Source organism: Salarias fasciatus, chromosome 17 (assembly GCF_902148845.1).
Source record: "Salarias fasciatus chromosome 17, fSalaFa1.1, whole genome shotgun sequence".
In the NCBI taxonomy this organism is placed as follows: domain Eukaryota; kingdom Metazoa; phylum Chordata; class Actinopteri; order Blenniiformes; family Blenniidae; genus Salarias; species Salarias fasciatus.
Genome location: NC_043761.1, coordinates 1,706,317 through 1,717,632, shown reverse-complemented (window position 1 = coordinate 1,717,632; position 11,316 = coordinate 1,706,317). Strand labels below are relative to the sequence as shown.

Sequence of the window (11,316 nt, the reverse complement as noted above, 5' to 3'; positions counted from 1 at the left end):
TGCTGTTGGTTTATTTTATGCAACTTCTTGCTTTTCTTAATCTTCCATATATTCATATATGCCGCTCTTACAAGTCAGACCATATCATATCATCAACTGTGTGCTTTATTAACACTATTTATAAAGTTAGTTTTACTATTTGCAGACAGTCCTTTCCACACGAGTGCTGGTTTACACTCTGCCCTGTTTACCCTGCGGATTGTCATAAAAACACAAGTCAGAATTAGTTGTTTTTATACATCAAAATTCTGCCATTTCACTCTTAATGTCTGTTCTGTCATGCCTCCTCTCTTAACACTGCCACACCAGATCAGTTTGTTCCCGCTTGACTGTTGGCACATTCCATAGTTCTGCTGCTTTGGGTTTATACTGCTGCTACAGGTTTATTTAATGCACTTCTCTCTTTACATTCATATGTTACCCTTAGAAGTCAGAACATACCTTCACTTTAAATGCTTTCTTGTTTTTTTGTTTGTTTGTTTTTTAAATCGGAACAGCAATGCTGAGCTAATCCAGCCAATCAGGTGTCAATAAGTCATTCTATCAAGAGGTTTGACAAGGCGACAGGAAGTGTGTTGCTTTGACTGGTGCCAGAGTGCGGCTGCTGTGATTCAGGTTATTCAGCCTGGCTCTTTTTCAGTTTGAGCATCTTCTCAATTCCGACTCTGTTTCCTCTGTATTAAGAATTCCTTGTGAGCCTCCAGGGGGCGCTCCTGCACATTTGGCTTGGTTGACGGTTGTGAGGAATGACTGGACTCCCTCCCCGCGGGAACACTTCTCCCTCAAACTGGTCTCCAGCGTCCCACCCGCAGACTGATGGATGCAACAAATCAGCGACGTAAGAAGCTCGATATCAAAGCGATGCATTTAGCCTTAGGTTTTGATTTGTTTTTTCGTGTTTTTTTTTTTTTAAACTGCCACCGATACATGAACAACGTGAGCGAGCAGCTACGCTAAGCAACGTCCGCACGGAGAAACAAACGCCGGCTCAAAAATCTACAGCGAGTTCAAACACAAGAGTACAACCATATAACAGTAGTTTGGTCTTTTTTTTTTTGGATCAAAATAAAGCATTTAAAGTAGACTTTCATACATAAGCAATAAAAAATAAGTAACATCTCAATACTCCGATAATAACTCTTACATTAATATTGTGCTCATTGGGATTCTATCTCTTTACATATATATATATTTTTATCATTCTTATAATTATTTATATATATATATTATTTCCTGTTTTGCGTCCCCCGTGCTGCAGGAACTGTGCGGCACCACCAGGTGTCGACAGTGCAAAGACCTCATTGAAATGACTCATGAAAGAACACCTGATCGTCGTGGCTGATGGGAGTGTGGAAGGCAATAACTGGTGGATGATTCGATGGCATGAGGCTGACGGTTAGCACCACAGGAGATCCAGAGGGACGGTCCACTTCTGAACTTTAGGAGGGGCAATCAGCTCCGCGGCATCCAGCAAACGATCTGCAGGGAGGGACCGTCCCACCCAAGGAATGTGGAGCGAACATCCACCTCAGAGATCAGCAGCTTCGATCTTCTCCAGGACGCTTGGTGGAATCCGAACCTCGGGACAGACGTTCCACTCTTGAAGGCCCGGACGGTTCTTAAGAAGGCCTTAAGAAGGTCTAAAAGAAATGACTAATCTTCACAGGGAAAGTCCACGTCTAAACTTTTTGAGAGATAACCACTGATTGAATATTGAGGGTCAGATCTTGTCCTCACAGTCTGGAGAAATGACGTTGTAGAAACCAGGGGGGCAATCAATTATAGGCGGGGAAGGATAATCAAACTCAGACATTCAAAAGAATGAATTGTCTTAAGGCCCAGAACTGTGATTGTCTCCAGAAAAAAGATCGAATTCATTCTAGAAATCCACTCCAGACAAAACTACTTGAGGAAGCCATCCGATTTGGGCTCTTTTTAAATCTTGATGGACAGTCTGCGTCAGGATTTCAGGAGATCCAGAAGGTTTGGAGGGACGGTTCTTCAGGAGATCAGGGGAGATATCATCTTCTGTAGAAGACTGGGTTGGTTCATCTGAGCTAGAAAGCCAAGTTGGTTTAAATTTATTCAAAACTTTCAAGACAAAGCAGCAGAGGGGAGGACAAAGCCACTGCAGACCGCCAGGAGCTGACCAGGAACCGACTGATTCTCCAAAAATTCAAAAGGGACGACCCTGCAGAGACGTTCAGGAAGGATGATCATCATGTGATCCACTCCAGGAAGCACTTCAGTGGAAATGTGAGTGATGAAGAACCAAACTGACCGGTGACGGACGGACAGAAAGACGGGACCCTGTAAAGTACCGGAGGTCTTCAGGAGACATTGTCCTTGTGATCAGACATGGATCGTGGTCCAGGGTTATTTTGGGTTTAGACGTGTGTTAGCTCCAGAGAGTCCAGACTGTTGGAATAGTTAGTTTGTCCTCAAAGGCTCAGAGAGCTTTAAAGGTCCTGGTCCAAAAACAGGTCCAGACCAGTCTACTGGTAGCTGGTCACCGCAGCTTGTTTCTGGGCCAGACGCCGGAGCTCCTCCCTGATGGCCTTGATGAGCGATGCGGAGGTGTGGGCGGAGGGGGAGGCGTCCTCCGGGGGGTACTCCGGGGTGGGCGAGGTCAGCAGGAGCGGCGGAGCTGACGGGTCTCGCAAAGACGAGCTGGGCATCTGGAAAACTGAGGAGGAGGAGAACTCTGGGAAGGACAGCACCTGAGGGGGACAGGAGGACAGAGAGGTTTTACTTTCTAATATATCCATTCATCCACTGTCCTGTTCTGAGTGCTGGAGCCAGTCCCAACTCATTCACCGCTATGGGGCGATTTAAAGATGCCAATGAACCTCACATGCAGGTTTTTGGGCAGTGGTGAGAACCCAGAGGAAACAAACACCCTGATCTGGATTGAACCGATCAGGACTGAGCTGGATCGGTTCCGTCGGATATCTGAACTCACGCTCTCTCTGCTGGCTCCTGGTCTGGACAGGTCCTGGTCCGAGTGCTGCTGATTCCAGCTGGAGCCGGTGGGCCCAGACATGCTGCGCCCCACCCCGGGGTAGACCCCGATCTGACTGGACAGCCCCACCTGGGTGAGGTGGTGCAGCTGTGCGCCTGCAGGTGGCAGGAAAACATCGACTTTTAAAAACTGACACGCGAACATTCATTAAGATACAGAAACGAGACATTCAAAATGTCTTATCCTTTCTCGAACTGGCGATACCTGTGCTGCCCCCTACAGGACGGGGTCTGGAGGAGGATGGCGGGTCCTCATACTGCCCCCTGTTGGGATAAACAGACTCCTGCAGCTGGTCTCCAGTGGAGATGTAGCCACCGGAGCTCAGACCCTGCCTGTGGAGGGGGGACACAGGGGGGGGGGGGTCAGTGTCGGTGGAAGTGTGCTTCAGGTGTACCAGGAAGTGGGCTGGGGGTTCTGACCTCTGGAGGAGACCCTGCACTGAGGTCGGGGACATTCCCAGCTCTGCATACCTCTGCAGGAAGACAAAGAGATGTGAGATGTGCACGCGCACTCCTGCTGCGTTTCACTCTTCATCTGCAGCACAACACACTCACTGCAGAGAAGGGGCTGTGAGAGGGGGCTTCTGGGTAAGAGCCCCACTGCCGGCCCGGGGGCCGGCCCTGAGGGGGGGGGCTTGGCAGGGCGGGGCTTACCCCGCTGACCCCGGCGCTGCCCTGCGAGGACGGCGACACCAGGGCGAAGGCGTCGTCCAGGAGCGAGTGCATCTGCTGCCGGGCTTCCTCGATGGAGGGCTGGGGGGGCATGTAGGGGGGCGGGGCCGGCGCCGGATCGAAGACCTCGTCCGTTGGGGAGGGGCTGCCGTGATCGGGGGGCAGATCTGGGTCCGACTGCAAAGAAGTAGACAAAATGAAGGTTGATATTCTGGTGGTCAACTTCAGAGAAGCATCCGAGGGGTTCCTCAGGGATCAACATCAGGACCTCAGATATTCACATTTACCATCAGCACCACTGCTAATGAGTCAAAATAAGTATCATCAGCTTTAGGAATCCATTCCAGACTTCCAGGTCCCTCACCATGTAGGCCACGTTGTTGAGTCCGGGGTACTTCCTGTAGGTGGCGTTCTGATCCATCAGCAGCCGGTCTCTATCAGTATCAGGAAGACTTCCGGGTCCCGGCTGAGTCCGCCGAACACGAGGAGACCGCCTCCCCCTGGTGGAATAAACAAAATCAAACAAGGTCGGAGTCAGTAAGGAGGTCTTTGATCGTTGGTGATCGGATTAACCTCTTACTATTTTATTCTGGAACTAAATGTGATGATTTTGAAAAATCATGTCAACGGGGCCGTAATGACGTGTTACTGCCACACTGCTCATGTCTCACCTCTTCCTGGAGTCGGTGGGCGTGGGCGGCGAGGCGGCGTCGGCCTGCAGGATGCAGTCCATGTGGTCGTGGGCGGAGCTGTAGAGCCTCTGCGCCACCTCGCTCTGAACCGGCCCGTCTCCGAAGGCGTCCATGATGTCGTCCATGGAAGGGAACTCGCACTGGCCCCGCCTCTTGGCGCGCTGTCGCAGTTTGTTCCTGTGATGCTCGATCTCGGACTTATGCCTCAGCGCCACCTGCAGGCGGACGTTCATACTGTTAGTCAGAGTGTGGGGTCGGGGTCAGGGTCGGGGTCGTGGAGGTCGTTCCCCGATCCCTCACCTCCGTGTTGACCTTCTCGGTCAGCGACGGGCCGGGCTCCGGCGGGGCGTGCGGCGGGCTGGGCCTGGGCTGCATGGCGATGAGCTGCACCTTGTTGGCCTGGCGCCGGGTGCCGTCGGACGAGCCGCGGGACAGCCGGTCCACGTGGTCGAAGATGGAGGACGAGGACAGGAGCTCGTCTGGACCGCTGCCCACCGGCGCCGCTAGACGGGTCAGCGGGGCAACACGTGGCAGTCAACTACAACTCCCATCATGCACTTCACCATTTTCAACATGCAGCAGCTCACATTCTCAGTCTGGGGACTTGGTAACCATGGCAACGTGTTCCAGAAAGAATTAACTCTTCACATTCCAAGTACTCAGAAGATGAGCAACACATGAAATGAACGACGAAGGATCAAGAAATATTTCTATGCAGACCAATCAGTGGAAAAAGCAAAATTCTAAATGTAGAAAAGGAGGTGATTGACTTAAATAATTTTTATTTTCTTTTTCCGGCAACTCAAACTCTACAAATTTGCATATAATTCAAAACTTTGTACTTGTAGCCTCAGATTCTGCCTTTTTTTTTAGATACATTTTCTTTAGCTACAATTATTGGTACATCTGTACAAATATTTCCCTCATTCCCTCAAACTTAGGGCTGAGGACGGAGGTGTGCAGTGGACTGAGGCGTGCAGAGGACGGAGATGTGCGGTCGGGTGAACGTACCCATCTTGTTCCTCCCTTCAGTCGGACGGCGTGAAACAATGAACGAAGCGCGTTGAATCACCTCTTTTCGTTTTTTCACACTTTAGCTACAAGTCGTGACGTCAACGCGGCTCTCACCGTTTTTGGGCGTCTTCCTGTGCTGTTTGCCCTCGTTGGGCGTGGCCACAGGGCGGGTGCTTTCCTCCGCCGACTCTCTGCCACTCGATTGGTCGCTTCCGAGCGAGTCTCCGTCTGATGGGCTGAGTCTGAGGAGAGACAAGAATCTACTTTATGTCTTTGTTTTTTTAACGAAGACCTGCTAGATTTGCTTTGTCCTTCAATAATTTATACGTTTATAATATGTTTTGTATATTCTGACCTCCAGGTGGCGCCAAAAGAAATAGGCGGTCTTGTGGCCCAACAGGCTAACTACGTCTTTTTTAGCGTTTCTGCCACCTTGTTCAGACAGACGTCGTTTTCAAAATGTTGCCATGTAAATGTGAAACCTTACTGAAATGAAGTAAAGTTTGATTGAAATGAAAATGCAAAAACGCTGCACTTTCACTTGAAACAATGTCATGAAAATTGAGTTTTTGCTGGTGAGAAGAGAAGAAGAAGATGTATGACCTTCCTCGGCGGCGGCTGGACCGTGCGACCTTGGTGGACGACCCTTTGGACTTGGGGGTGTTGAGGTCTCCGCCATCAGAGGGCGTGGCCTCCTTGACGGGCGGGGGCAGCGGGCCGGGCTCCTGGATCACCATGATATCGTCCTTGCTGTGCTGACCCAGGTGCAGCTTAGCAAAGTCGAAGCCTTTGACGCTGGGAGCTTGAAGCTGAAGACGGAGGACACATCAGTGAGAACCTCAGGAACCTGGACGGGTGAAACAAGCCAGTCTCCTGTCCGTCCCCCACCTTCTGTCTCTGCTGGATGGTGTTGATGGCGTCCGGCTGGAACTCCAGCTTCTCAGATCCACACAGCTTCCAGTAGAGGATGATGATGATGAAGACGGCCAGTAGGACGGGGACAACCACGCCCACAATCAGCCAGATGCTGCTGCTCTGGGTCTCCGCCGGGGGGATGGACAGGGTCTCCACAGCTGGAGACAGATGAGAGCCGAGGGGCAGAAGGGAAGCCAGACGGTGGGACACAGACAGGAGACATAAAAGAGGAGAGAGACAGGTTGGAAACTTCAGACAGCAGTAAGAGACAGGTAAAAGACAGATGGGAGACAGGTGGGGAATCTGAGAGAGACAAGCTGGAAACTGGAGTCGGGTGAAAGAAAAGTGAGAGATGAGACACCGTTACTGGACAGACGTGGGACAGATGTGAGACAGGTGGCGTGACTCACGTTGCGCTAGCGGCCGCTGGACTCGGTGTCCCAGGACGATGGCGGCTCTCTGGAGGTCCAGGCGGTTCAGGGTGGCAGCGGTCACCTCCGCCGGGATCCTCTCACCTCCTGAACCCTCCACAAAGTAAAAGACCTCCAGGGGGCGCTCTGGTCCAGACAGCCTGGACACTCGGACCACCTGAGACACACCAGGTGAGCTTCCTGTCAGTCTCTGATACCAGTGCTCTATTAATCCGTCTGTCTTGGTGTGAATACCTGCAGGCTGTTGTTGCCGACAGAAGTGGCTCTCCTCCAGCGCCTCCTGCTGGTCTCCTGCAGTCCCTCCTCCAGCAGCAGAGCCAGGCGTCTCTCCAGCCGAGCTTTGAAGCTCCTCTCGGCCACCTGCTGCTCCTGAACTCCCAGCAGGACTGAAAGACAGGAGGGTTACCAGCTGAAACCCCGGCTGAGGAGCCAGAGGCCGAACAGAGTGTGAGAGCAGGTGTGTGTGAGTGTGTTTACCTGTTCGAACCCAGGTGGAGCGCAGGTGGTGGGATGTGTTGAGCTCCGGGTAGTGGAAGGCTGAGAACACAAACATGTTTGTTACACATTTCATGCCTGTTGCTTCAAAGCATTTAATCTGTCATCGTAAATTACAGTGTTTTTGTGACGTGACTCACGTTCCGCAATCTGCAGCGCAGGAAATCCTACGTAGAAGCTAAACTCCACCAACGTGAGCTTCCTCAGGTGTTCGCTGACCTCTGACCCTGTCAAGTAGCCCCGCCCATCACGCATCGCAAAGGTGATGTCAACGGGAACTTTTTGCCCGACTGCTGCCCGCGCCGCACTCATGGTGACGTTCAACAGCTGAGCGGACAGAGAAAGGAAACCCAGAATTCCCCACTGAACTGGAGGTCTGGAAGTGGTCTTCGGCTGATGCTCACCTGCACGGTGACGTTTCCCGCCTCCTGCGACCGCCGCCGCGTCTCCGCGTACGCCATGGCCAGTCCCCTCTCCACCCGCTCCGTGAAGTTGCAGACCCTGACGTCGGTGTGGGCGGGGACGAACTGCAGCACGGAGTGGATCTGGTACCTGAGGTCGGGGACGACGTAGAGCGGCGCCACGGTGGGGACGGGGCCGGAGCCGCGCGGCGCCTGGCGCAGGACGTTGATGACGGACACGGCGGTGAAAATCAGCGGTCCCGAAACGGCACGGAAAGCAAAGCTGGAGGGAGTCCTGAGGAACTGAGGCGGAGACAGACAGCAGTCAGTCATTTGACTCAAGAGCAACAAAAGAGTAAAGAGTAACTGTGGATCCGACTCTGATTGGCTGGTCGATTAAAGCAGGGGGACATGATTCTGACCTGCAGCTCCACCGAGCGGTTGAACTCCTTCTTCAGAAGCTCTCGGACTTGACTGAAACCAGCCGACGAGCCTTTGGAGCTGACTGAGGACGCAGAAATTAAAAAACATCAGCTCTGCAGCAAAAAAGCATTCAGACATCTAACTGGCCGCCACACCGTCTCCTTACCGACTCGGACCAGGTACATCTCCGGTTTGGTGACGTTGCACAGGTACTGTCGGGTGGGCGGGGTCTGAGCCACTCTGGGCGTGGTGACGGGCGGCGCCCGGGTCAGACTGATGGCCGTGATCTGGGTGGTGGTGCTGAGGGCAGTGGTGGTGGTGGCAGCCTTGGTGGTGGTGGACGTGGTGGGCAGAGCTTTCGGTAGTTTGTCTGTGACCCCTGAAGGCCTCTCTGGTCTCTCGGGGCGAGTTGGTGGTCCTAGTGGGGGGGGGGGAGGGACCCGGCCAGTGGTGTTAGATGGAGGACGAGGGAAGTATCTTCCTGGTCCTGGAGCAGGGTCCTTCGGTTTGGGAGCAGGAGGGGAAGGGGTGTAATGGGTTTTGGGGGTGGTGGGACGAGCAGGTGGCCTTGTCTCACCTGTGAGAGTGGGTGAGAGGGTGAGGGGAGGGGTGGGTCCAGGAGGGGGGGCCTTGGGCTCCATTCCTGGAGGAGGGCCGACGGTCAGGGTGGGGGACGAAGGAGCATGGTGTGTCTGCGTTGTGGTGGGAGTAATGGAGGGTTTGGTCTGGGTGACAACCTCCTGGTCCTGTTTCTCCCGGCCCCGCCCCCTCTCCCTCTCCTGCTCCCTCTCCCGCTCCCGGGCCAGCAGGTTGGTGTAGTACTCCAGGCTGTTCATGTCCGGCAGCAGCAGTTCCGTCGGTTCCAGGGGCATCATCTCCTCCAGGTCGTAGTCCTCGTCCCAGGTGGGGAAGACGTCCGGGTGGGCTGGGCGAGTGTGCAGGTGGAAGCTGGGGGTGGAGGAAGAGGGCGATAGGGAAAGGCGTGAGGAGAGGGGCAGGGTGGGGCGGGTGGGGAAGGCGGTGTCGTAGGAGACCCAGTCCCCACCAGGATCCTGGTCGTCGTAGGGCTGACTGGGCAGCGGTGTGGCCAGTGCCAGTTCCTCTCCATCGGGAACCATGAACGACAGGGTCTCCAGGTAGTCCCCAGACCCCCATGCCTCTTCCAGTGAGGGGCCCTGTTCCCACGGGGGAGGGGGGGTCAGTGTAGCCTGGCTGTGAGGAGGGAGGGGCGGTGGAAGGCTGGGGGACAGGAGGTCAGGAGGTCTCAGCAATAAGTGGATCCCCTGAGCGCCAGAGTCCGAGTCCTCTGCTGAGACTGCACCGCCCCCACCACTGTTACTACGGTAACCAGAGTCTAAGGGCCAGCTGGGGGCCACGGGTCTGGGAAGAGAGGGGGCAGAGAGGGGGGATGAAGGATGTGAAGAAGGCTCAGTCGTCCTGTTGACATCCAGCACACCTGGGGGGGAGACACAAGACACCACCATATTTTACAAACCAAAGTCCCTGAACAAAGGGCTCAGGTCAAATCAAAGGGATCTGCTGAAAACCTAATCCCAACCTCATCAAAACCTGAGGGTCCCTGACCCAAACAAAGTCTCCTGATCAATCTATTAGGTACTGTTAGATCTCAGTGAATCTCATCAAACCACATGGTGCCAATTAAACTTCAGGTTTTGAATCCAAATTAAAGGCCCTGATTAAACTAACCAGAGAGCCCCAATCCAGCCTGAGGATCCTACTCAAACCTGGCTGGTGCCTCAGTAGCCTTTGATGAAATGCTGGGGCCCCTGAAGAAAATAAGAGGAACCCTGATCAAATCCGAGGCACTTCCAATCAAACCTGATGGCTCTTGAAATAAATCCTATGGTCCCATGGAGCAAACCAGGCTCTGATTAAACTGAGCTTCCATTACTGAACCTGAGTGTCCCTGATCCAACCTGGCAACCCTCGAACAATCATGACCTTGTTTCTTGGTGAGTCACTGAAGTTTTATTGAATCTGCTCTGAGTGCAGTCACATCTGAAGCATTTTGCTGATAAATAATTCCAGGATAGGGCTCAGCTTCCAGGGAGTTCTTGACCTTCAATTTTTCTTCAGATGAAATGAGCACAAACAGAGTTCCCCTTCAGTACCATCAGATAGAGGCATGCTAACAGTTTTCCTTTGTCTCGAGCCTCCATGCTAACCTGTGCTAAACTGGCTAAAGGACGCGTTCACTGCCGGCTGGGAATTTCTGCTGTTTCTGTGAAGACGTTAAGATTCCGTTGTGTTTATTTCAGCTGCAGCCACTCGCCCATCGCTTCCTTTACCTCCTCTGCAGTCTGCTTAAACCTATTTGTCTTTGTAACACACGCACACACGCACGCACGCACACACACACACACACACACACACACACACACACACACACACACACACACACGCACACACACACACACACACACAGCCTTGACTGGGTCTCTTTCATCTGGTCTCAGGCTCGTTGCCGTGGTGACGATGTGCTTTGCGGCAGCGTCACGTGCCGAACGAAGGCGAGTGTCATTGGTATTCAGAGGACGACGCCCTCCAACACTCAGAGAGAGAGAGAGAGAGAGGAGAGAGAGAGAGAGAGAGAGAGGGTAGATAGATAGATAGATAGATAGATAGATAGATAGATAGATAGATAGATGGGGTTTTTAAAAGCAGTTTTCACTTGTCGGTTTCACCAGAGTCTGAATCTGATTGGCCGACAGACTCAGTGATGAAGCTGTCATTGTTAACAGAGACGCACTGGTATCAGCAGGTCATGTGACTGACGGGTGTGTGTGTGTGTGTGTGTGTGTGTGTGTGTGTGTGTGTGTGTGTGTGTGTGTGTGTGTGTGAGAGAGAGAGAGAGAGAGAGAGAGAGAGAGAGTCCAGGCTTTGCATCTCTTTACAGTCAAACCCCTCCCGCAGGACAGGAAGTCAGAGGTCCACCGTTACCTGCAACAGGTGAGCTTGAGGTCGCCAAGGAAACCACGGCGACGGCCGCCAGCAGGACCACAGCGAGCGGTGCGTGTCTGGGATACATCCTCGTCCTGGTCCCGGTCCGGGAGCCGGGACCCGGCCCGATCACAGGGTCCATCGCTCTCAAAGGGCCGCCGCCTCGGTCCCGCTGCGGGGCCCGTCTGGAGGACCTGGACACCACAGAAGAAGAGTCAGAACAGTCTGACCTTTGATTTGATGTCGGACCCTGCTGGGACACATCAGCTGATCTTCCAGCTCTGAGCGGCT

At 53.3% G+C, this 11,316-nt stretch overlaps 1 protein-coding gene across 1 annotated transcript; it reads right to left on the bottom strand.

Annotated features, from left to right (window-relative positions):
* Window positions 1-2,110: 2,110 nt before the first annotated feature.
* Window positions 2,111-11,059, bottom strand: LOC115404612 (UPF0606 protein KIAA1549; the record flags this gene model as incomplete). The annotated part of the gene is given in 20 exon segments (XM_030114019.1): window positions 2,111-2,720; window positions 2,963-3,117; window positions 3,227-3,354; window positions 3,442-3,494; window positions 3,577-3,870; window positions 4,058-4,193; window positions 4,365-4,600; window positions 4,686-4,888; window positions 5,397-5,411; window positions 5,514-5,641; window positions 6,003-6,287; window positions 6,289-6,472; window positions 6,725-6,902; window positions 6,980-7,131; window positions 7,223-7,282; window positions 7,381-7,567; window positions 7,645-7,944; window positions 8,064-8,146; window positions 8,231-9,520; window positions 11,026-11,059. Coding segments are annotated over 20 exon segments (4,326 nt in total), but the record flags the coding sequence as incomplete, so codon positions are not given.
* Between the last annotated feature and the right edge of the window lie 257 nt (window positions 11,060-11,316).